The sequence below is a fragment of the Apteryx mantelli genome, chromosome 5 (genome assembly GCF_036417845.1).
Source record: "Apteryx mantelli isolate bAptMan1 chromosome 5, bAptMan1.hap1, whole genome shotgun sequence".
NCBI classification, from domain to species: domain Eukaryota; kingdom Metazoa; phylum Chordata; class Aves; order Apterygiformes; family Apterygidae; genus Apteryx; species Apteryx mantelli.
The window spans coordinates 37,467,963-37,494,696 of record NC_089982.1 but is presented as its reverse complement, the minus strand read 5'-3'; the positions used below and the strand labels follow the sequence as shown (position 1 = coordinate 37,494,696).

The window sequence follows — 26,734 nt, the reverse complement described above, 5'->3', positions numbered from 1 at the left end:
GGAACCCATGACTCTTAGCTTCCCTTCTGTGAAGTTGACATAATTGCTAATTTTGCTTGCAGGGATACTTGATTAATATTTGTGAGCCATCAAGAGTTCTTATTGTTGGGGGTTCTGTAAGTACTTCAGTAGTGAGCTATTAGGAATGTGAAACACACCACTTTAAATTATTAGTGCTTTCTTTTAATTGCAATACTATCTCAAGGGTAATTTCCAGACCTGAAGGAGAAAAAATCTGAAATAGCAAGAAATAAACACAACTTTCAGAATTCCTTTATACATCATAAAGAAACACCAAAATCATCACAGATCTGTTTGCAAGCTGCCTCTGGTGGTTCTATTAAACTGAGAACAATGTCAGATTTTCTTCTTATGATTTCTCCCACTAATAAACTACTGCATAGAAACTGTATTGAAGAATGTTGCCATATGAAAGAAATCCCACCCATTTGTTTAGAGGAAGAGAGTGAGGTGAAAGAGGGTGTGCGCACACCATGTGCTGCTATTGCCTGCTGACATGCACTGCAGAATCCTCTGGTCAGATGCGCGTGGAAATTTGGGTCAAGGAGATACTGACACATTTTATTAGCTTGAAACATGTAATTCTGGTTTTCTAGTGGCTGGCTTCTGTTGTTTGAAACACTGTCAATAAACTGCCCAGCCTGCATTTCACAGTGAAACGGTCTAGTCAGGAACCCTGTAATAATATGCAGAGTTTAGGCTAATGAGCTGTATAGAACAGATAAAATAAATCCTACTCTTAAGGTTATTTGACGATGAGATTATTGTTAGTCCTGAAAATGGGGCATTGGATGGTAAATGGGATTCTTGTTATTTATTGTCACTCACTATTTGAGGCTTTAAAAAAATCATTTTATTGAGAAACTGTAGGAGGTGGGAAAAGCTGTGTGCTTAGCATAAACTGTATAGAGTCAGTTATTTTATTTTTATTATAGTGATTATGGCTACAAGGTCAAGCACTTCATCGTCTATATAAACTGAGCTGTTCACTGTGCCAGATCGTTGCGCTCCATCCCACCACACTGTCACCCTCTCCAGACTTTTGAGTAACATCCTTCCTCCTTGCAAAACAAACAAATACTCCTCCCAATTCATTAAAATCAGGCAGGTTTTTTTTAGTTCTCACCACTGAGCTTTCTAGCAAGGAGGAAGAGATGGGGACTCTACCTCAACAGAGTAAATTATTCACTCCTATATTCTTAGGTCAGTGCAGTGATTCCAGTACTTTGTCACTGCCAGCCTTTTGTCTGACTGGCAGCTTCCTCCTTCAGTGGAGCCCCAAGTCTGCTATGGTATTTATCAGCTGTGTGCCTTATGTGGGGTTGCCGTGTCTAGCTTGTAAATTGCTGCATTAATGAAACTGAGCTTTCTCATTTTCTTGATTTTTTTTTTTTTTCCTTCCACCTTCCTCCCTTTCCCCTCTGCCTAACAAATAGGTGCTGAACAGGTAGAGAGGGAGAGTCAGCCTGAGAGGAAGATGAGTGATAGTCCAGGCTTGGGGGTGAGGGTAGGGTTAGTGTCTTCAGACAAGATATAACATGATCACAGAATCCCAGGCCTGGAAGAACCTCTTTTAGTCCGTTTCCTGCCCCAAGACAGTATCAGCAAAACTTATGTCATCTGTGGCAAGTGTTTGTGCAGTTGGTTATTGATCATTTCTGCATTAGTATAGTATCTCTATACTTGCCCTTATTGAGGAGGGCTCTCCTTTTTTTCCCAGACCTACAACTTGTCACAGTTACTTTGAATTCTAGTCCCATCTTCAAGTTTGTTTCCCTTCCAGTGAAGCAGTAAAGCTTGTGAATTTGCTTGTGCGTGCGTTCTATCCCCTCACTTAGGTCACTGTGGAAAATGTTGCATCCTCCATATTGTTCTTAGTCTCTAGTATCTGCATTTGACTGTGCTGCTGCTTTCTGTAAAGTGAATATTTTATTTGACTATACAGCTAATTTTGTTGACAGGCTGGCTATCAAATCACTCAGCAAAGAGTTCCTATTGCGGTGAATGGGAGTCTGTCATACAGTCTCTGCATAGACAACAAAATGAGCCAGATGGTGACCAAAACCGTGAGGATTAAGCAAATCCAGTTGGAGCAAGACAGTGGAAAGAGTCTCCATGATGACGCAAGGAGCCAGACTCTTGTTGACTTGAATAGAGCTGGTAGGCTTGGATTATCTTCCTATTTTTTCCTCCTTTCTGTGTAAGATGAGTCTTTAAAGGTAGATGGGTGACAGGGAACATGTAGAAAATTAAAACAACCTGATGTTTCTTTCTCTGAAAATCAAAACACATCAAAATGACCATTACGTTTGCAGCAGGGGAACGTTTGCATTTTTTTAATGGCCAGTGGGCCTTTCTCATGGTTGTTGGCTGATGGCATTTGGCAATAGCAAGTTAGAAATCTGTTGGCTCCAGTTCCCAAAAACTGTCAGTCACACACAGCCACTCAGCCCAGAGAGCTATTTAAGCTCTTGCCACTGTAAGCACTGTTTAAAAAAAATATATATCACAGACTCCTAATGAAGCAAGTTTGTGTGTAGAAGGAGTAGCTGTTGGAATCGTCACTGCATGAGTCAGACATTTCTTTTAATTGCTATCTTTGAAATAGAAAAAGCTCTCTTTAAACTGTAACCTACATGAATCAAGTTAGTACCCAACACAGGCAGTAACCTGGATGGCGTAGCCTATCTGAGACACAGTGATCCAGTGTTCATTGCTCATATTCTCTGAAAACTGGGTCCTGAAACTAAATGCTAGAGTACATCTGTTTATAGTTCTGTCTGTTCCAAAATTAGTTTAAGAAAAATCAATTTGAATCTGAAATCAGACTGACTTTATAGGAGTTCTCTGAAAGAAAGGCAGAGGAGTGTTTCCTTCTGTTCTGCATGTCATCAAGGGCTGGAGGAATGTCCGCAGTTTGCCTGTTCCTTTAAAAAATAAAAGGGGGAAAAGGTTTTGTAGCAATCTGCAGCTTGGCCCATTGTGACAGTTACTAAATAATACATGGGTTTTATTTTTTTCAAAAAAAGCCCAAGTGCTTTCATGTGTTTAGCCAGTTGCACTCTAATATGCCAAGATCAAAAGCTCTTGTTGGAAATCTCTTGTCTCTTTTGCTGATAGGAGTCGGCCTCATGGAGGTTGTCACGGAGCCTGATATGTGCTGTGGGGAAGAAGCAGCTGCAGCAGTCAGAGAGCTTCAGCTTATTCTTCAAACACTTGGGAGCAGCCAGGCAATCATGGCAGGTATGGAAGGGGGGAAGGGCACTCTCCCTTGTCACCTGTAATTCTCTGCATTTCCAGGAGTTTTGCAGCTTCTGCTTATTTTGCTCTACAGTTGCTTAACACAGCCTTTTCTTGCTGCTGCTTTTTAAATCCTCAGAGCCTGTCCTCATGTCTGCCATGCTTCAGGTGTCCTTATGGGCCTGCCTTCCTCTGCAGAGCTTTGCAGTGTTAGATTTTATGTCACCTAACACTGATTTTCAGGATAAATTAATAGGCAGGAATGAACATCCAGTTCTTGTGGTGTTTCTCCCTGTCTGTCCTCATCTTGCTTGCCACAGAGCTGCAGCACAGAAGCTCTGTAGTGATGATTAGTTATAGAATATGAAAGTTATGGGCCAGAGTCAGTGAGAGCATGGATCGTGTTGTAAGCTGTGTGACAGGTCTCAGTTGGTCACAAGATGGGTGTAAGCAGTAAATCTGTATTGGTGTCAGGGATGAGACAGAGTAAATGACAACCCATGGTGGATCTGGGTACTGGGATTTATTTAAGAACCAGTGATATTAGAGATTTTACTTGATTATTTCACACACTCCCTCCCTGACCCCCAGCATTATGTTTGCTAGGTCTCAACTTCCTTTCCCAGTAGGGAGATCGCTGCTGGGCTGGGGAGATCAGGCAGAAAGTCATGTCAGTTCGTGCTCCACAGCTGCTTGCAGATACCAGTCTTGGGCGTTACTGGCTAGGGTCCCTGGGCTTCCCCCAGCATTCATCTCTATGCATCTCTCTGATCTTCAGGATCTTTCCCCACTTCCAGGATCCCTCCTCCAGTTAAAATCTTCACCTTCTTTCTGAGACCGCTTCTTCTTTTTGGGAAGCCCTTCCTTTGACACCAGCTCTTCTCTCTGGAACCATAAGACCCCAGCTTTCCTAATCTAAATAGTCTGCAGAAGCACAATGTGTGATCAGCTTTCTATTTGGTGGTTCTCTCCCTCTCTTTTTGTTAATTGGAGGATTCGGGATGTGCACTTTTGCTTAGTCCTAGTGTTATCAAAATTTACAACCAGCTCATGGTTGCAGCTAGCAAGTAGCAGGCTTCTGCTTGAGAATTCAAAAGTACAGTTTTGGTCATTCATCCTCAGACACATATACACCCGAATATGTGCTGCCTGTTAGTGTTCATAGTTTAAGCTATTTTTTTGCCTATGATGGTTGGCCTTACTGATCTAGCAACAAATTCAGGCCGTAGTATAAGTGGATGCATCTCCTAGAGAGCTGAGTTAGAGCAGCCCATGTATCACCCAAGACTAATGTGACCCAAGAAATGTTGGCTAGGGATTTGAATCTAATTTAATGTAGCGGGGGAGGTAATAATTGCTGGACATTATATACGTTGACACAGTGCCTTGCCCTGCCTGCTTCTTCTGTCTGAATCTTTTCTCATGCTAGTTTTGCACACATCAGATGGGGGATGGTAGTTAAAATTAAGCACCCATTTTGCGCACTTCTTCACAGGCCTTGGTAGACATACTCGTATATCATCATTTATCACTGCTGAATTTGGCCTTAAGAGTTCTGTTGGAATTGCACTATGGTATCTTTTGATACAATGAGATTTCTGACTTTAAAGGAGAACTCCAGCACTGGAAATATTTTCCCTCCAGTATAGTTGGCTTTAAAAGTGTTTGGATTTTTTTTCCAAGTGGTGTTTTTAAGAGCTTTCTACTGTGGTTTTCTCTCACCATAATTACTTGTTTTCAAATAAGGGCTTTACTTGCTCTCATTTTACCTTCATTCTACTTGTGTGTTCAGTGAATAGAAACACCCAGTTTTATCAGCTCTTATTTCATTAACAACAGACAAATGAAAACATGATTTCATTGCAAAATGATTAAGTGGGAAAAGGAGCTGGACTTACAGGGAAAAAGCCTTTTTAAGAACATGTGGTGCCTGGCTCTCCTTTCACTTATGGTTGATTAACTTCATTGTCTTGTCACATTGACACCTGCATCCAAGTAGAAGCAGGTCGTGTCTCAAAATGAAGCAGGGACAAGACAAGAATATTCCTCTGTTGGAACAAGTACTCGTTTCACCCCAAAGAATGAGCCCATGCAAAACATTTCTCTTGAAAGAGATGTTGGGTCATTCCAGCACCTTTGTCCTTCATTTACATGTCTGGCAAGACTCTGTGAAGACAGAAAATTAATGTGCTGACATCCAGCCTACTTTTACAGAGTGTACCAAGTCCTCTCTAGTCAATTTACATCCATTGACCTGAATGGGTTCTAAACTGTAGACTTCTTTGCAGGTTTAACACTGAGCTGTTTTGCATTTTCTTTAGTAGTGCTATTGCATAGAAACATCACGTGTTTTGTTTCTTTTTATCTGTATTTGAAATTAAACAACAAAGAGGAAGTCTCAAAATGTTCTCTGTGCAATATGGGAAAAATGATGTGTCTTTTATAGTGTAACCTCTCACGTTTCTTTTTTCGCCTCGGTTGACTAACAGTGGTAAACTTCTCTCCTTAGAAGGGATGTCTTTAGAGGGACAAAACTTGTATGGATAAAATTCTGAGTTACTTGTGGTTGAGTCATTAGCCCATTTTTGGACTAAAAGTGTAGGATTTTTTTATGTGTAACTTTGTATTTGGTTTCAATTTTCGGCAGCCAGGGAAATTTCTTTGGGGAAAAGATTGCAGTTACTTGAAACAGAGGGAAAAAATTACAAAAAATCCACTGTTTCTGACATTTTGTCCTTGAGCTGTAAATTCCCAAGGACACCTTAGTAAATCTGTTCAACATAACTGTAAGCTTTTGTGTTCCATGCTAGGGTTGTATATATCCATCAAATTGTTATTCCAAAAGGTGTTTTTGCGCTGTTTTTAGAGGAATGGAAGCTTTCAGTCCATCACTTTAAATGACTTGTCTAATTCTGCCCTTTCTTTAAGGGCTGTGAATCACAAACTCTTCTCACTATATGGCTTAGAGGATCTGCCCTTTACTGCACTATACAGTTTTCTCAGAGGAATGATGAGCAGTAATATTTAAAAAGGGTGGTAATCCCAGAAAATTTTGAATGATTGGATCAGAGGTTTGAAGTGGAATCACAAACAGAAAGCTATTATGAGATGATTGTTACTAATTTCTGAACATATGGAAGTCCACTATTAATGCTCTGCACATAGTATGCAGTTTATTAATGCATGCCAAGGTTTTCATTCTAGTGTACAGGGCAGACTATTTTGTTGATGAGGTTTCCTTTTACAGAGGGTCAGCTGAGAGTGGATGCCAATGTTTCTGTGCATCACCCTGGAGAGCCTTACGGAGTGAGGACTGAAGTGAAGAATATCAATAGCGTACGATTCCTGGCAAAAGCAGTAGGTAAATGATGGTAACTTCATTACTGGAGCACTGTAAAAGTTTTATGTGGTCTCAGTAAGTGAAATATGTCAGGGCCCTGAGTGCACTAATAGGTCTTAATTGCCCTGACTACTTTCACCTGGAACTCCCACCCATGCACTCTGCCCATGAGTCCAGGAGTCCCATTTATACTCAGGCCTGAACTTGGCCTGAACTACATCATAGGTGTGCCTGTTTCCAGTCCTGTCTCCTGATGGACCTTGGACCTACACTGTAGTTTTGTGTCCAGTCCTGTTGCTGGCCACATCTCCTGCTGCTTCTGACTGGACTCCCTGGATGGACCCTGGATCTGATGCACCCCCTCACCCTGACTGAGACTGTTGATGGACCCTGTTACTAGCACACAGCTCAGCCCATGACGTTCAGGCCCTGTGTGACTGCCCCCAGTCAGTGAGGGCACTGCTTGTGCTGTGGCCCTCCTTGGCTCCTGGCTTGTCCCCCTTTGTGGAACAGCCCTGCTCTTGCTGCTCCCTGACAAAATATATCTTGGTATGGGTTACTCCAGGGGTAGCCGCCATGTTAGACTGCAGTTTTCTTGCAGAGGTGACCCTATGCCTGCAAGAAAGCATGTTTAGCTCTGATCTATATGATCAGTAGCTCTGTGTCCTCAGATGAAGCTGATTGCTTTCAGCTGAGTACAATAGATGATGTGTGTGAAGTTCAGAGAGCATGCAGCTGCAGCTTGGGTGTGAGCAAGAAAGGATGATTATTACTTCTCCAAAACAAAACTGACATGAAGGAGATGAAAATTCTCATTCCAAATACTGTACTCAGCCAGATGATAGGAAGGTCACTAGGAATGTGGGGCTTGGCTGCAATGCTTGGGAGAAACATTTTCTGTTTAAAGAGAATGAAAGAAGATGAGGAGAACATGCAAAAGAAATAGTGCTGGAGAGAAAGACAGTGACTCATAATTCTGCCTGTAACTACTGCTGTTGATTTCATTAAGGTTAAAACAACAAACTTTTCCATTATTACATAGCAGTGAAAAAGGAAATAGTCAAGTGTATAAAAGCTAAGAGTGCAGTATAACTAGCTTATTCTTTTTCTTTTGTTGCTGTCAGACTATGAAATACAGAGGCAAATTGAAGAACTTGAAAATGGAGGAACAATTCTGAATGAAACAAGATCCTTTGATTCCAAGCTTGGGTGAGCTCTTATTTTAGAAGAATATTGGTAATAGCAGCTTTAGAATGCCAGGGATATGAAGTGACATGATCAGGAGAGATAACATGGGATCACTCAAGTTCATTCTTTTAAAGCTAATGTTCACAAGCATGGTCCTATCACAGATAGTAATTTATTCTTAAGGTTGAGGCTTTCACACAGCATGTCGCGTGCAGAGTTCTTGCTCTGCAGTCTATATGGACAAGACAGGCAAATAGTGGGAGGGGAAATGGACACAGAGAAGTGAAGTGACTTCCCTATAGACCCATAGTGTCAAGAGATTGGCAGATTTGGGAGCAGACCTAGAATTAGGCCACAGCAGCTCTCCATGTGTACATGTGGTGGTCTCGTAGATATAGCAAACTTCTGAAAAGAAAATTAAATTCATCTGAATTCTGTGATTTTTTTTTTCCCTTCATTAAAATGTCCAGTGAGGATTAGTGGGAAAGGCTGTACAATAGTGCCCCAGATGCACTCACTTTGTAGCCTCAGAACTAGCAGACATGTTTTACTTACTTTACCAAGTGAACATCTGGAACTAATGATAAATGCTACATCAAGCAATGTTTGGGTGAAAATGACTGCCCTCTTACATACACACTTTCTTTGAAGTGGCTGGAGGAAGCTCTCCTTATCTTTATAAGGTGACGTTTTTGCTTTGTGTTTTTGCCAGAAAACTCATTCTGTAGCGTACCACATACCATGTCTTACATATGTTGTTTTATTTTAGGTGCACTGTACCAATGAGAGATAAAGAAGGAAAACAGGATTATAGGTAATTTTTTTAAAAATGAAGTTAATATTTCAAGAACTGAGATCTTATTTCATCTCTTGCATGTAGACATGAGCATGTGAAGTCCATCAATATAGTATGTATAGTACTATAGTATAGTATACTATAGTATAGTATAGTATGTATTAGAAGTGTACCTTCCACTGGAAATCGGTGCTAGTCCAAGCAGTTCAGATCTGCAACTGTGTCTCATTCTGCTAAAGTCCATAGATCTTTCCCACACACTACAGCTGGAGTGCATTAGCTCAGAGTGGATAAGTTGAAGGTTTGTTTTGTGATCAGTAGACGTGTATTCTTAGGAGTGCCCTGACATAATAGGAACACAGGAATATTCAGTTAGTAGACCATGCCTCTTTATGTTTAAATTCTGTGATTGTAGGCACTGTTTGAAAATCCTAGCTACTGTTGAAGGGTGTCAGTACTCACAGGCAGGTGTCTACCTTAAGATCTGCCTAGACCTACTTAAGATATTATCCTGCTAAGAACTTCCTGCCTTTCACTAGTGTGAGATGACAGCCATCACCATTTGATTGCTTACATGGTTTGCATGAGTACTCTTTAATCTGCTTTCAGCAAAGTCAGCCAGGCTCAATCAAACAGTAACTAGCCACCCAAGAAGGAGCTATCCAGAGAGGAAGGGGACCAGGCATGGTGACTGTCAGGTGGCAGTGCTGCTGGGAGCAAGTATTGGGACAGCACTGCAAAGCAGAAATTTAGGGAGCTGACAGCTGCTGAGTGCCCTGGAACAGGAGGTAGCCACGGTGGTGTCTGGATGGGGAAGAGTCAGCAGCTCAGTGACTGTCAAGGGCTCTGGGCTCCTCTTCTCCAGGCTCCCCTTCTCCTGCTCTGGGCATGCCTGCCTTCTTCCCTAGTCGGGGCCATCTTAGCACTGATCCAGACAGTGGTTCCCTGGTCTTGCATCTCAGAGACAGTCTTCCTGTTGCTCCCCACTCTCCACCAGAATTCATTTCCTAGCTAGAGAACAGTAGCTCTGCAGGAGGAACTTTTAGAGCCTCTTAACTTTGCCATATCTGTGTTCCTGGTAAACCAATGTATATTCTACCACTGATCTGATCAGAGCAGAGCAAGGATTTTGGAAAGAACTCACAGACTTTAAATCTGCTTTTCAAATTAGCATTTGTAGAAATGTAGCAGAAAAGGCAGTGGCCATTTTAAGAATTCCTTAATGTGATAGTGGCAGGCCTGACATTTATTTAACAAGATTAATTTGAGCAAATGTTTAAAAAAAACAAAATTCAGAAGAACTTAGGCAAGACTGGTGAGTCTGAGATATTTCAAATGAAGACCTGAAAGATTATGATAATCAGTATTAAACTGTTTTTCTGATTTTTTGTAACTTACTGCTGCACATTATACATTTAACTTAAAATTCCTATTTAGGAAGATTTGAAATAAAAGTTACTACAGTAAGCATAGAGTGTGCCCAAATATCCTTTATTCTGATATTTATGAAACCCTTATTTGATCATGTAAGAGTGAGGTTTCTGCTTCAATTGCAAAGCTATTTGAGTAGTTTGAATTGGCCTTCTCTTTAAGGGAGCCTTTTGTTCTGTGATGGCACCCTGCTAAGCACAGTAACTTTGCTTTTAGCACAGCATGAGGTTTTATCAAGATTTGTGAGGTTAGGATGGAAAGATTGCAACCTGCACGGATCACTCCTGGCAGTTGGCTGCCGATCTTAGTTTCTTCCTGCCAGTCTACTCCCCTTGCTGTCCAGATCCACAATTCATGCTCCATGTCAAAAGAAATAGATTGTTTCCACATCTTTTTTTATTATTATTAATTTGGGTGCATTGTTGTTTTAATTGCACGTTTTCTGTTATTGGCTCTTTAACAATCAGTGGCAGATAAAGAAAAAAGGAGCTTTGCAGCAGATTTATTCCTTGGTTTTGAGCTTCTGACTAAAAGTAATTATAAAGGAGTTTTTCTTCATTTTCACTAGGTTCATGCCAGAGCCAAACCTTCCTCCATTGATTCTGTATGATGCTAAATCTTTGCCAGTTAATATGAACCATCAGCAAGTGGTAAATATTGATTGGATTCGAGAGAGACTTCCTGACCTCCCCAGTGTGAAGAGAGCAAAGCTTGTTGAACTGTATGGGATTCTTCCTGAACACAGCTTCACCTTATTGGTAGGTCTATTGATCAAGTGCTAAAATAAACCAAGAAACTTCAAAGTTTCACTGTTTTTGAAAACATTCACAAATGTCATATTAACCAGCTGTCAGCACTCATGGATTTTTTTAGTTGGAAATATGTCTACCACATTGCCTACTTTGTACCTTGGAGCCATATACATAGAATGGTGGGGAAAAAAAGAAACTACACTGTGTGCCTAGAAGAAGCATTTCCTAAGCAAAGTGCAGGCAAGTAACTGTTACTTAATATTGATCTTGCCTGTCTGCACATGGACAAAGCAGTAACTGACTGCAGCAAATGTACAACTTCCTGCTGACAAATCCTTGTCTGCAAGCACAGGCTCTTCTTGTCTTTGGGTTGGGTACAAGGCTGGGCCCGTTGTCAGTATATAACAAATTGATAGACATCTTTTCCTGACTGCAGAAGGAAAACCTGTAGTTTAAATCTTTCAGCTTCATGTGCCCCAAACAATCTGGTTTCTACATTATTCTGAAACACCCAGACTTAGTCAAATATAAAAACACAAAATGGCTGTAAAACATCAACTTTGACCTCAAAATGCAGTTTACAGGGGATAGGTTCAGAAGAGGGCATGGGAAAGGAAAGGATGTAACAAATGTGATGTAAATGAGGAAATGGCAGCAAAATCTCATAACTTCCAAAATTATTCAAAAGAACTTTCAGCCTCTTAAATACTAACTGCAGTATCTCTGCCAGTGATAACTCTGTGTGGGCATTAGTGTATCCACCTGTTGTTAAACACTTCACCTAGCCAGCTAACCTGGGGCAGTGTCCTCCTTTGGTTACCTCTGTGATCAGTGGAGACAGAAAAAGAAAGACTTCTTCAGCATAAGATTCAGAGCAGAACCTTAAGTACTTTAAGTTGTCCCCTGGAGGAGTTTCTTTCCTTTGACTATAAATGCAGGGAGAGTAGTGCATCTGACTTAGCTACCTAATATCCCTCCTTTGTATGTCTGTATTTTAATACACTTCTGCAGAAGGTGGTTCTACAGAAAAAAGTGATTCTTTTTCTGAAGAAAGCTGTTAGGAAAACTGCTTTTGTGGTGTTGTGCCGTTTTAGGGAGTTGCAGATCTTTTACTGTTTGTTGGGCAGATGTGTTATAAGCCTCATCAGTCATGAGGCTGCAGTGATAGCACTGAGAGGTGTCAAGTAGACAGCAGTATTTTACCTTTTATTTCATTATGAAAATTGCAAAAAGTGATTTAGCAGCCCTCTCCATGCATGCATTTTCTTCACATCAACAAATTTCTTACATATAAAAATAAAAAAGCTCAGAAGAGCAGATAGATCCAGCACCCCTTTCTTTGACCTTTTTTTCTTCTTCTCCCCACCTCCTTTCACTTGACATCAACCTACTTCTTGCCCTGTCTCAGTCTTGTATCAATGGCTTCCACTGTGCATTTTCTGCCCTCTCTAGCAACTAGCCCCATATATTTGCCTCAGCAACTCCCCTTTCTTTCCAGCTCTTCTCTGAATTCTTTTACTGCCTTTTCTTCTTCTCTCTTTAATTTCTTCCTTTTTGTAACATGTAAGATAATGAGCAGGCTCCAAGCAGAAATTTGGGATACAGCTTGTAATAAGATACTGCATTTATTTGAATGCATGAGATGAACTAGTTCTTCGTTGTGGGTCTTCTGTTATGGTGCATTAGGATGTCAGCATGTATACTCTCCATAAAAGTTGCTTGCCTGTTCACTGGGAGACTAGTTAACCTTAATTCATCTGAAAATGGTACGTCCATTGCTGTGTTAAGCTTACCTCAGAAGTTACAGAAGATTGCTGATAGGGCCAGATGCACAAATCTAATGAGCACTCTTTCAGGTTAGGGTGCCCAGGAGTGCTCATTAAATAAATGGCAGTGGTAGAGGAATCTCTCTAAAATGCAAAATCTCTATTCTGTGCCAACTTGTTAAAGAAAAGATTATGCACCAAAGTTACATTGAAACAATGCCATACTTCAAAATGCAAGTTAGTTTCCTAGCTTGCTTCATTATGCCAAATGTATACAATAACTGCCTGTATGTACTGCAATATTGAGAATGACAGCCATGAGACTTCTGCTTTGCCTAATTACAAGATGAGCTGAAATGGAAGGAGAGCTTTAACTGTGAATATCTTTATATCTCAGATTTCTTAAGTGTAAACAGCTAGATTTTTGATAGTTTTACATAAATTGCAATAATAAATGAAGATTATGATTTTCTTCTTGCAAAATCCTACTTACTCATAGAGATACCATTCTTTGAGCCAGGTGGACTCCATAGTTTTGGGGGACTTGATTTATGCATGCAATTTCTACTTTGCTGTGTAAATTGTTAGGCTGTCAAATACTGTTCTTCAGTCAAGAAGGATCTCTGAGAACTTTGCTAGGTATGGTGGTGTAGTATTTTGTCTTACGTCCTATTGAGACAAACCCAAAAATTTGTTGACGTAGACATTAATGTGACATTTTGTTTTCAAAAAGCATGTTGAAGTCCAAAGAGGCTCAGCCAAAAAATAGATCAGTTGTCAAAATACAGCATTAGAAAAGACTGGACTCATCACTTGCTTTCTTGTCTGAATTTCAGGTCTTCTTCCTGCACATTTACTATATGTGTGCTTACTTTGATAACAGTGGCAGTTGCACTTGAGCTCTGGCTTATTTTTTTGGTGGAACAATTACATTTGTGAGCCCTTTGAACACTCGGAAGAGGGATGCTGTAAAAGAAGTCTTTGACCATTTTGTTTATGGCATGCCATTCACACATACATTGGTATGCAGGTGAATTTATGCTTATTTTTGCAACCTAAATCATTTCATAAGAAGCTACATGAAAAAATTAGAACTGTCTTTCATTGACTGCTCTGCTTGTCTGCTTTAATAGGCTAAATATTCTGTTTTTTTCCCTGACAATCTGGCACATTTTTGCTGCAGTTGTTACCTCAGAATCAGTTGTTGTGGGAACTGTGATGGTGAAAATGGGAAGAAGAAAGCAGAAAATGAGATTTTATTTGTGAACAATGATAGAGCTTTCATCTTCAGTCTTTTGGGAAGCATCATTGGTCTTTAAAAGCACAGGTTTGCATTACAGACCAAATGTCTCTAAAGATGACATCCATGGTATGTTCTAAAATAGTGTATTGTTTTAAAATGGTTAAAAAAACATCTGAAATCACTCAGCCACTACTTTTTTGACATCTCAGTACTATTAAATGATCATTTTAAACCATGTTTAAGAAAGAAATTTGCATCTGGTTGACATATTGTATGCCAGATTTCATGCCAATGAGATTCTAATGAGCAAGTTGCAATGTATTTGGCGTGCAATGAGAGCACCAAGTGGCCCTCCATCACAAACACAGTGCTGTAATTCCAGAATTCTGTTTTCCCTTCTATGAAGATTAAAATATGTTATTCAGAATTAAGTGAGGCAGTCAGTTAACGTTCCTGTAAACCAGAATGTTATGGCTTGCAGTGGTTTTCAGCTCAGATCTGTCACAAGGGACAGGTTTGCGTGTGTGTGTGTTAACTCTTCATAACCTATGATGTAGAAATACAGAAGCAGAAATACCTAGTGTGGACAGAACGCAGGAAACTGGTGATGCTTAGATTAGTAGGGAAGGATGTAAGCTAAGATTTTGATGATTTTTTTTTTTAAATGAGGGATGGTAGAGGTAGAGCTGCCCCCTGGTTATTTTTCCCTAAGCTTAACAAGGTCCTTTCTCTTTTGAGTGAGAGTCATTGAAATTAATTTGGTACTTTTAGTGAATTTGGCCTGAGAAAAGTTGACCAAAATGCACAGCGGATTAAAGTCAACTTAAAGCAGTACAGAGTATCTAGAGATTGAAGATAATCAAGTTATTCCTGCAATTTTTTATATGACAAGAAAATAAGGAAAATGTTTCTTTTCTGTCACTCATTCTGATGTTTTGACATTCTGCCTTATTCATTTCAGTCTAGCATTGCTGGGTTTTCCTACTCTTTGGCTACAGAAAGTGACAGTCACTTATAAAAAAACAAAGGATTTGGGGGAAATATGTCCATTTTCACGTGCAGAAGTAGCAAGTATGGGGTTCAGTGTCTGCTAGCATATGTAAGTCTACCCTCTAATTGAGAGTTCCTGGCCTTATGTCCTCTTGCACCCTGGAAATCATCTGATTAAAATATGAGGACTGAGTATGTTTGTCCTTGATTTTCAAAGGTCTGGCAGCAGGGTCAGAGCTGTAACTGCAGCCAGGCTGCTGCTATCCAGCAATCTGAATGTGCTCGCTGCTAGAGATAAGCTCCCTAGCATACACATGGTAAAAGTGTTGGACGTGCTGCATCTGAGCTATGTAGTCTGCATTCAGACATGTGGCAATTGCAGACATTGGCTTTGTGTGCATTATGTTGTAGCTAGACCTGTTCTGTGTAGTGTTTGTAAAAACCCTCTGCAGCACTTGTAAAAAGAACAAATAAAAAGAACCAGCAGTAGCAGTTGTTCACTTCTTTTCCTAACTGAACTGGACAGGTATTTTTATGGAAGTGAACCCACTGTTTTAATAGTCTGTTTGTTTATAATAATGAAACCTGAGGTAAATTAGAAAAAGTACAATATTTAGTAATTTATCATTTGAATAATTCCACTTAACACACACACAATTGTTAATCAAGTTCAGTGTACTGTGATAACCACATCACTCCTTTGCTGTTTTAAAGTCAATTTTGTTCTTCTAATATATTTAGATTTTATATTATTTGGTTATTAAGTTACTGCTAATTAAATTTGAAAGAACACTGGAAAGGAAGGGAAGTATGTGTATGTGTATTACGTACATAAGTAGGGGGAGTTACTGGAATTACCTGGGTTCACAGAGGACCTCAGTGGCTAACCTAGGCTAAGAACTTAGATTCTTTGCTCATGGTCTCAAGGTAAAGGTGAAGGGCCTGAGTGTTGTCTCACCAGTTTTACAGCACATCAACCCTTTAATCTCAGCACACTTTGTTTTATTTTACAGTTTTAATGGAGAGCAGAAGTAGTCTGCAGTCTTCTCAAAAGCCATACATCATTACCAATGAAAGAAGAAAACGTGGTATCTAGAGCTGTTGGAACTTTGTGTGTGAAAGTTTTGAGGAGAAAAGTCTGAGATTCTGTATTTTACAGTGACAGATTGACTTTAAAGACAAGGGCAAATGAGACTGTTTTGACGGGTGTATTTGAGTGGAAAAGTCAGGCTTTGGTTTGGCGTGTACCTGCATTCTGTTTGCTCAGAAGTGGTCACAGTGATCTGGCTGTAATCAGTATGTGCTTGGAAAATGTTTTCGCTGTGATGACAGTACACTTAGATAATTCATTGGCTGACTCTAACCTACTGCCTCTCACAACTCTGGAGAACGGCTTGCCCTCCTGTGCATTTGTGCCATTGAATGCAGAAGCCCAGTGGCGCACTGGGTTTGGATTCCTCCTTGAAAAGGTAGGAAGTGTCGTTTAATATCTCTTCAGCCTGCAGCAGACCTCATGAGTTGTGTGCTACAGTTAAAGATCCATCATTGCTTTGATAACAAACAGTACAGCATTCATCAGACTGTGCAGTATCTGTTCTTCTTAAAACAATCCCAGATTTCACTTAGGCTATAAATTGAATCCCCTACTGTCGTACCTTCTGAGCATTCAGTGTGCTGTGGAAAACCTCACACAGTTTCTGTGGAAAAAGTAGAAAAATAAAACCCCACTTCTTACAGTATGAACTTTCCATATCATTCAAGAATGAACTCTAAGCTAATCTTATTCCATCAATCCAAAAAAAAGAGGTGATTGCAAGATCAAAAATGAAATACCTGTAGATAGTTTCAGGAAAAATCTTTTCTTGATAAAAGATAGCATAACAGCTTGTTAGATGGGAGCATTATACTTTCTAGCATTATATGTATTTTCTAAAATACAAGAGAAGATGGGGCAGCTTCTCCCCAGATGCTAATTTTAGGGAGGAGTTAAGAGAAAAAAAGATTGTTCCTTTCCTGGAAGTTGCCTTAAAACACGGAGACAGGCTGACAGATAAGCTGTACGAATGTGTTCTAGACATAATGGTTTCCTTGCAGTTACCTTAATAAAATTACCCCAAAGTCTTTGTGACTTTGCAATGAATTCCTCAAATCAAGTTTACTTTAGCACTGTGTATTTATACTCTGAATATAATGTGTAATGAAAGTAATCATGCTTTTACTTCACTATCTTTGATGCATTTAACTTTTCTTAAACAGAATGAAGACGGATTAGCAGAATACTTTGAAAATGTGATAAAACAGACGCAGATGAAGCCAAAGAAAGTGATCGGCTGGATTCTAAATGACCTGCTCAGTTACTTAAAGCAGCATGCCCTTACAGTGAAGGACAGGTAAGGCTTTCTGATTACCACAATGGTAAAGCAAAACTGTTCCTTTTCTCACATATCATGAATAGTATCTTGTCACTCCTTTGCTCACTTTGCTTTAATTATTATCTGTGAAGTTTGTTACTCCAGGGAAAACTATTTAGGCCTTGACAGTGTTGTGATGAATGAAGTTAACCAAATGCCTTCCAGAGGAGAGGACCATTTACTTAAGAGTAGTAATCAGTGGCTTTCCTTCTTTGAAATATGACAATGGTAAGAAATAATCAGGCAATCAAAAACAGACTTTAGAAGTTGAATATAGTGTATCATGAGGAAGGATACTAGCTTGTCATGCTAAACAGTGTGAGCTTTAGGCAAACAACAGTAGCCTGGATATATTATTTATCCTTTATGTTCTGAGGTAACTTTTACCCCTTCTTCTGTAGCCCAGTCAGTTCTTTTCTCCTGGCTGACCTTCTGAACCTTCTAGAAAGAAGAGAAATTTCTTCATCAGCAGCCAAACAAGTAAGTACCTTTTCGATTTAACTGTGCTTTGAATGTGTGGCTGCTTACTCTATTTATGTAGCAATTTTTTAAACAGCATGGACCAGTACATTGGTTGCTTTAAAAAGTAAATTATTTAGAATGTTGATAAAGGATAAATTTTATATCTATACTATATATGTATAATAGATGATAATGCCTCATGCGCATATAGTCTTACAGATATATCTGTATATTCAGCGTTAAAAGGGGTCATAAACCAAATACTAGATTTAAGCAATGAGAACTGAAGTCAGTTAAACAAATCCTGCTTCCAAACAGGCTGGACACTAGATCTCAGGTTGGTAGTTAAGAGAGTCCTGAGTGAGAGGTCAGTAGGAATTAATCCATGATTTGCAGTTAGACTGAGAGTTTCAGCTACTAGATACTGTGGCATACTAGGTGTTACATTCCCCAATGTTAGCATATGGAAAAGGATATAGTTCCCCTGGGCATACTCACAAAAAGAGGTCTGCTTTGGCATACCGCTTGAGTCAAAAATGGAGCCGTCTGACCTTTCTTTGATTTTCTTCTGGCTCCTTTGAGCAACTGCTATCTTTGACCTCTTAAGCAAGTATTGTGGGTAAAGCCAATTTTGCCCCCTTTTAAAATATCATCTTGCTTAGGGACAGTCTGAAAAATCATCATGAGACACATTTGTGTATGAAATTGTGAGCTGCTTATGATAAGTGAGGTGAGTGCTCTGTGTATATAGACACTATTTTGAGTTTTTTTGTGATAGGGAATAATCTGTCATTCAAATTCTTGCAGGCTCATTTTATGCGGAATGCACTGTCCTTTCAGATTAATTAATATCATTTAGATAAGTACATTAGATGACTGTTGCATCTCAGGTGGTCATCAGTGAAATTGTTAATGAAGATATTTAACTTACCTTGTGTGGTTTCAAGCTTTTAACACTCTGAAGTATAGAGGGCAGGTCCACCTCTCTAGCACATATGCACATATTGATTCAGTCCAAGTACAGCTTTGGAATAGCACTGGGGTCAGTTCACTTTTTGCATGATTATAAACCAGGTGTAAGAATTGTAAATGTGGCTGTTCACCTTACTTGGAGGCACTTGCACTTAAACTTCCTGATTTTCTTTTTTTTTTTTTGGAGGTGCTCGTGGTTCTTAATTAAGTTGGTCTTGTGATTGCTTTGCTTCTCTGAATAGCCAGCTGCTTGTTACAGGCACCATAAATATGGATTTAAATGTCTAACTTCGGGCATATGCGTTTGGAAATTTTGGATTAGAAATGTAAAAGCTTCAGAAAGGACATAAAATATTAATAGCAAGTGCATTGGGATGCACAGCAATTTTGTGCCTGCAGGTTATGGAGCACCCATCAGTTTGGTGTCTGCATTTGAGAGAGAAACTTCATAACTCCATTCTTAACTCTCAGCTTCCTTGTGGAGGTAGAGACAGGGTATTAATGCTCTTTTAAAGGAGATTTTTGCCTTGTAATACATTTGTATGCCAGCACTTCTGAGAGGTTATGAAACATCAGGAATTTCAGAGAGGCATCTCTTGTTTAATTACTGACTCCTTGTAATGTGCATGTTCTTTATGTTCTGAAATTGGACACAGAGTAATAACAGTAGTGGTTGCCATCACTGAGTGATGCTATCAAACTGCAGGAACCTTGCCACATTTAGAAAAGTATTTTGGTTGCCTAGATGTCAGAAGAATAACAAATGTTTATAACAGTTCTCAGCAGCAGGCACGGATACTGGATGGCCTGAGGGCAGAAGGGGCTATATATACACGACAGCAGATGAATTGCAGCACTTGGGGTGGAGGAGAATGAACTGCAGTGGTAGAGACAGATCCAACAAGAAATGATGGAAGGGTTTGATTGGGTGAGCTCACAGACATGCATGCGCATACATAGTCACTGCAGGAAGCTGTTAACAGTTTAAATTTTTTAACAGGTTTGTGTTCAGTCTCTGCTGAATAAGGCATTAAAACCAGATAGATGAAAGCTGTGAGTGCTGATTATAAGCACAGAACATTGTATAGTAGTGTGTATATGCCAAGGAGAGGGCACTGTGTGCTTACATAATTACCACTTAGGTAATTACAGAGCTCCCGTCCAACTTGCCATCAAATACAGCATCCTACTCCAGAGGTTTCCAAAGTGGTTTCAGACTGACATGGCTGTGCAAAGTGGAGCAGCTCCCAGCTCTGCCTGTGTGCGAGGCTGTGGGGTGAGCGTGTCCCGGATCCGGGCAGGCTGCACAGACACGTGCTGTGCCCCCGCTCCAAGAGGCCCCGTTTGGAAGTCTGCCTGTTTGGGGCCTCCTGGTGCTACTGACCAGGGTGCGAGAATAGGGCTGAGCCTGGGTTGACAGGGCCGTATGCCTCAGATGGGATCTCAGTCCTCATTTGCAGGGTGGGCAGTGACTACATCCATGGCGTAAGGGCCCTGCTTTTGAGGTATGGCATTGTAGGAGGAGGGTGGTTTCTGGTCTAGGGAAGCAGAAACTTACCCCTTCTGCTGACAGCCACGCTTGAGCAACCCAGCGTGGAAACCCTTGTCACGCGCTCATCAGGGAGCTAGTGCAGGGTGCGGAAGAGACCAGACCCCAAGTCGAGTTTGTTTATGCAGTTGTGTAGGTCATCCACATAGGAATGCTTTGAGAGACCCATTTGGCCCCCCTACGTACAAGCAGATACCAAGGAGATAAGTACAGTACACAAACCTAAACAGAACCATCTGCTTTGACAATTATGGCTGTACCATCTGGAGCGCTGGACCCGGCCTGCCACTTGCTTTTGTCAGAGGCTGAGGGACAACTGCCAGACATCAAGGCTTTCCATCACTGGAAGGGAGAGATGCCCACAGGCCTGGCTCAAGCGGTAGTGCCTGCTGCTTCCCTCCCACCTTTGGCAGCAAACCACTGTAGATAGAGTTTCCAGTTGGAGCCGTTCTCAGGCACAGCAGTTAGCTGGCATGTTCACCAGTTGCAAAATGTTTGATATGATGCCTGTGGCAGCCAGACGTTAAGTCCTGATTAATTCATCTTGACCAGTGAATGGTTTGCTGCTATGCCTGCGTAGGTTGAGACAGCAGAACATCATTAAAATCTAATCACGCTCAGGCAAGAATCAATAGTAGCAACTATTGAGATTTCAGTGATGGAAATGAGGCTTGAGATTCTCCTTTTGGCTCTGGAGACTTCAGAATTTGATCCCACTATTCTGGTGCAGGCAGTTTGTGTAAATGAGTTGAAATCATTTTTTAAACTGCTTTCTTTAGATTTGTACTCCCTGCCAAGTAGAGAAACACATTTTTAAAAGCACATCTTTGACAGGACTTGGCCACATCTCTTTCTGCTTTCCTACATACCTGTAAACAAGCACAGTCCTTGATAACATTGTTGCTCTACTAGCTAGTGGATATGTTTGTTACCAGATTGAAAAGCACCCGTGATGCAGATGTCGCAGGGAAAATCTGGTACCTTCAAGGTTTCTAATGGGCAAGCATTTCTCTCTGCCAGGAGACGTTTGGCATAGGAGGAGCAGGGACTCTGAGCTGGATCTCTGATTGTCAAGCTGTCCTGCCCCTGATCTAAGTCAGCCTGATGTATGAGGTGCTGCTGAGTAACTCTGCCATGGCTGGCTGCTTAGCTTTTGTTTGTTGCAGTTTCCCCTCCCACAGCATCCTGCCTGAATACTTACCAGTCCTAAAAATGACTTCTGCCTTTTTCCCTGAAAGCGATATGACTTGTTTGTTGGCCAGTCTCTGATTTGTGCAGTGCTTCAGGCGCTCCAGGGTGTTTTGCTGTGGGCTGTGTTGTGCAAAGAGGAGGCAGCTCCTTCTGAGGGCTGCTGTGTCGCCCCAGTGCCTCAGGAGGCCTCGAGGACAGAGAGCTCCTGCCTGGTCCCTTGGGGAGGGAGTGGCTGGGGGCTGGCTGTGCAGTCAGGCGATGGAGTGGGACAGAAGAAAGGCAAGCAGCAGCAGACAGGTTGAATCTCTTTTGGATGTATTTGTTTCTAGGGTATTTCAGGTAGTTCTGGTGTGATGATTTTCAAGTACTGTACTAAAAGGAAGGGCTTGTAGAAGATGTCTTATATTGCATTGATTTTAGATATAAACAGCTTAAAGCTTCACTTATAGTGGTTGTAATTCTGACTACTTATCAGTAACTCTAATATTGTGATCTCTCTTTCTGCCCTTCACCCTCTTACAGAGAATGCACAAGATATAGCCTTTGCAGTACGGCTGTGTGTCATTACCCTCTCTTGAAGTCTCTAGCAGAGCAATACGATCTCATAAAAAGCTTTGGGGGTACAGCAGGCAAACAGATCTATCTCCTTGCAGGAGCAGTGTCAATACATGATTCTTAAATACCTGCTGTAGCTATAAAATTGTTTCACTGAAGGTCTTTTGTACCAGAAGATTCTGGTGTGTTGAAGAACGTTGCTGGGATAGTTAAATACCATCCCACATGCTTCATTTTTCCTAAGTTGTCTTGCTGCCCTGCTAATTATTTAACATGCAGTTTGAATGCCCCTTCTTCTCTCCCCTTCCCTGCCTCCTCTTCATCCTACAGTAAGTACTTAATGCTGAATTTTTGACATGACATCCATTTCTAGACCAGTACACAGCGATGGCCCAAACATACAATTACATCTTCAGTGCAAGATCAAGCACGAGCAGCTGTTTCAATAAGAGTTTTCTTTCTCTCCTCCTACCTTTCTGAAATAAGAGCAGAGGGAATACAGAAAATGACTGCCCCAGAAAATTGTTTTTTTATAAATGTTCTCCTCTTTCAGGTTTGTTCTAGGGCAATAGCCCTGCTGCAGCACAGGAAAACACACTAACATTAACTAGTAATTATTCCAGAGGCATAGGTTTAGCCAGCATTCATGTACCTGGAGGTAATACAAAGATGAGCTGGAGCTGCTGCATAGATTCTGCTTGGCACTATTTTTCTTCTGCTTTGTCCTATGCATCCTCATTACAGCTTGCTGATGAGGATTGGTAATGGGATGTGTTAGCTGGGATTGGACTTGGTACAATGGTCAGCTAATCGTCAGTTCCTGTGTGGAGACATTTGTCATGGAAATGCATTTTCTTACTGTTCTCAGGCAGTTCTTGTGAATAATGTGAGACGAGCGCCAGTCCTGCCTGAGAAACAGCTTTGCAGTCAGTGACTGCCATTGCGTTTCCCCCGCTGCCGGCGAGGGAGGAGCAGCAGCTCCATGCAGTTTGCGCAGTATGCGCCATCGTAAAGCAGGCACAGCAAGGTGCACCGGGGTTACGCTAGGCAAACTTTTTTGAACAGCTATCACTGCTGGTAGCAGGCAGCTCTGAGGGCTGTGGTAGGCTGCAGCGCACCATTTGTGAACCATTAATCTGCTCTTAGGCAGTATGTGAAAATATATTGCTTCATTTCAGGCAGCAGTAATAGAGGGAGGACAAAAGAGCTCTTTCTGTGAAGCATGGGATTAAGTCTTGGGTTTGTTCACATTTAGACCACCTGCTCTTGCTGTTACTAAAATCTGACTTCTTAGTTCAGGAACTGAAATACTGCATGTAAATGACATTGATATGTAAAGACACTGACCATTGCTACTCACTGTGATTTTTCAGGTGCTTGAGGAATTGTGGAAGGGGGAAGGGAAGACACCTCTCAAAATTGTTAAAGAAAAGAAACTTGAACTGATCCAGGATCAAAAAGAGCTTGAACAAATCTGCCAGTCGGTGATTGATAGACAAGAAGATGAGGTGATTATGATGGTGCTGGGAAGCTTGGGCACTCTGGTAGTCTGTGGCACTAAAAAGGGGATTTAGATGGCCTTTTTTTCCCCCCTTTTGATTGGTATTTGAGCTCTAGAGCCAGTATAGGAGTTATTTCATGTTTTTATAGAGCTGCTGCTCAGTTTTCATTGGGGTCTTTTTTTCTCCTTTCATATTTTACTAAGTGTTTTTTTGGAAATTGGAGCATACACAAAATGAATAGCAGAAGAAATTACCAGTCTGGCTAGTGTGCCAAGTCATTCTGAAAGACCATAAAAAATTATTGTAAGAAAGCAAAAGTGTGGAGGTCTTTTCCTCTTCAGCTGTGCAGTGTACTGCCAGTAACCTGACCTGGCCACTTGGATAAACATAACTCTGATTTTTGTGTCATCTCTTGTGATGTTAGGGCAACAGTGTTAGACTGTTCTGAATATGAAGACTGAGGTTATCTACCAGCAAAGTGTATATTAGTTATGGAATTAGAGACAGTAACAGAACTGGCGAGGCAAGAGTTTCACTTACATCTCTCTTTCCCATGTTGCCTTTGGTAACACCCGTGTCCCTGACTCCCTTCACTGCTGAAGGGACGAGGCCAGCTGGCTCTGCAGCGTGACAGGGTCTGTGCGGTGGGAGGAGGGACTGACATGGCAGCAGCTTTGGGGGTCTTGAGCTCTGCTGCTCCTGGGCTGTTGCAGCAGTGTAAATGCCACAGGGGGGAAGACATGGGGTTGGCTCGTCCCCGTCTCCTTTGAGGGACCTGCAGCAGCCTGTCATTCTAACAAGCTCTGAGCCAGGAAAAGGAAGAAAAGCCTGTTGAGTGTGCAGGGGAGGAGTGGGAAGGAATCTAGATGGTGTCTAACATCTGCTTTAAAAAATAAAATGGAAACAAGCGCATATACATTCTCTGGAGCAAAAATGTAAAAGCAGGAGTGAATAGCTTACTTTTAATATAAACATTGTCTAGATACATTTGCCATTTGGAAAAAAAGCATTAACATCTTTTGAGAACAATACCACCCACCCCAGATCTCATTGGGGGGTGCTAACAGCTCTGCAAGAGCTTTTGATAAAGAAAATGAGCTTGCAGTAGGTTGGCCTGACCTCCATCAGACTGACTCATTTGCAGAGGCTGATAAAAGTGCTTCTGTATTTTCAGCCTAGTACTGAAGCACAAGTGTGGATAGAAAGAACATTAGAACTGATTGGGAAGTGCAGAAGCTGAAGGTCCATAACTACACTCCCATTTCAATAATAATGCCTTCTCTGCAAATTTAATTCCTCTCTGTTTTCCAGTGTTTCAGTCAAGCTGAATGCAGTAAAATGGCCTCACTTTACAACTTTTTTCAGGTGATCTTTCACTAAGGCAAAAGCTGTTTTGAAGGCCTGTAATTCAGTGCTTTAAATTGCTAAGAGAGCTTACCTTACAAAACAAAGTTAGCTGAGTACTTGCCAGGAAAGAAAAGGTATGCCTTGCTGTTTGATGGTATCCTTTTCTTTAAAATGAATTAACTCACAAACAGTTGCTTAAACCAACACTGAGCAATTTATGAAAATGCAATATCTAGCCTGTATGGTACTCTTCCCCATGTAGGTGATTTCTAGCAGATAAGGAGTAATGAGTCCTTTCCATATTGAGACATTACAGATAAAATTTCAAACTGCCAATAATTCAGATATGGTAATGAGTAGTAATATTTGCATTTGTGCATGCTATCGCCGTAGTTGATGGTTCATGTGTTATCAGTCCTCCTACCCTTACTATCTGTGAATATGACCTCCTGTTTAATTGAAGCTATCGTGTTTTGCCCGGTAACTCTGCCAGTGCAGAGAATGTCCTCCCTGCCACACAAACAAGACGAGGGCCAGAAGTCTGTGTTCCACCAGTGGCATCTCCTTTAGAAATACTTGAAAGTGAGTTTCTGACTCTGCCCCGCAAACCCCCCCCCCCAATGTTTTTACTTCGCTTTTAAATATGGCCCCTGATATTTTGCAGGTGATTGATTGATTGTGAATCAAACACTGGCTCTCTGATAAGTCATATTTCTCATGAGTAAGTTAATTGCTTTGTTACAGAGAATTCCTTGCTTAGAGGAAATACCATGATGATACAGAAATACCTAAGTCTTCACCTGAAGGACATCACAAATGTTATCAAATAAGTTGTCATTCAATGCCAATTATTCGTTATAACTGACCAGTACATTGAGTCAAAAACATGATATTGGGGGAAAAAAAGTCCATCTCATTTTTCTGGCTCTTTTCCAGGGAGTCACTGTTTGACTTTCAGAAACTGTTTAAATCCAAAAGTATTTTCTTGACTTTTCCAATAAAAGCAAATCTATTAGTTGTAAGCCCTGCTGCTGTAGAGAGTTGCTGTTGTCTCATGGGAGCGGAGCAGGAGCTGCACAGACCTACTGCAAAATTGAAGGCAGTTTTTGTAAATAATAACCCCAAAACATGGTATTCTACAACTGTGGTGCAAAGGACAAAAATATTCATACCTAGGCTGTGAATGAGTGAAGATGTCCATTTTTCCCCGTAACAGTGATGTCTGTCTCTTGCTTTTAAAGGTTATGGCAATAAAAGTAGGAAATCAAAAAGTTCTAAATAAGTTAATTGGACTGGTTCAAAGAGCAACACGAGGACGATCCAATCCTGTTCTGGTGAAGCAAATACTGGAGAAGAAGCTGTCAGAATAACTGCACAAATGCCTACAGAAGGTGTCATTTGCTTCGTTCTCTCCCGTTCGGTTCTGTTCACTGCAAATGAACTTCGGTGACTTAGCATGAAACAGGATTATTTTCCCCACATCGGTTATTCTTCCAAGAGTATTAAATTCTGGCCTTCCCTGGATGCATCTGCCAAAGGCAGGACAAAAATCAAGAAGCATTTGGAGCAAAAGAATAGAAGATGATACAGACAGTCATCTCTGTCTCCACTTTGGTGGGGCATTCAGAAATGCCATTTCCGCCTAAGTGGGGGGAACAACTTCCCAGGGCAGTCCGTGAGTATACAGACAACTTACTTAAGTTATACTGGTCAGTTTTGTAATAAAGCAAGTGTAAACTCAGCTTTTCTAGCTTCCTTTTGTGAGAAGGGAAATTCACAGATCTTGAATGTGAAATCTAGTGGTGTACACTAATAACTCGCTGTTAAATACCCAGCTGTAGTTAAAAATGGTCACACACACCTCCATGCTTGGCAGAAGGGAAAAAGTATGCAATCCCATCATCTGTCCTGGTTTGTGACAGAGATGGAGAAAGGACAGGGTCACTGGCTGCTTAAGTAAGTGCCTGAGGCTAATGCC

The 26,734-nt window shown here is 40.9% G+C and overlaps 1 protein-coding gene across 2 annotated transcripts in view; it reads left to right on the top strand.

Moving 5' to 3' along the window:
- The window catches only part of GATB (glutamyl-tRNA amidotransferase subunit B), a 44,569-nt gene extending 18,072 nt beyond the window's left edge, over positions 1–26,497 (top strand). Inside the window, exons 4-13 of one of the 2 annotated variants that reach the window (XM_067297815.1) lie at positions 1,983–2,181; positions 3,142–3,264; positions 6,509–6,622; positions 7,726–7,810; positions 8,559–8,603; positions 10,585–10,774; positions 17,024–17,157; positions 17,580–17,658; positions 23,281–23,415; positions 25,998–26,497. In XM_067297815.1, coding sequence (XP_067153916.1) covers positions 1,983–2,181; positions 3,142–3,264; positions 6,509–6,622; positions 7,726–7,810; positions 8,559–8,603; positions 10,585–10,774; positions 17,024–17,157; positions 17,580–17,658; positions 23,281–23,415; positions 25,998–26,126 — 1,233 coding nt within the window. In that variant the 3' untranslated portion in view covers positions 26,127–26,497. The remainder of the gene's footprint in view (positions 1–1,982; positions 2,182–3,141; positions 3,265–6,508; positions 6,623–7,725; positions 7,811–8,558; positions 8,604–10,584; positions 10,775–17,023; positions 17,158–17,579; positions 17,659–23,280; positions 23,416–25,997) is intronic. The other variant, XM_067297816.1, reaches the window with a different exon arrangement.
- Positions 26,498–26,734: the final 237 nt, after the last annotated feature.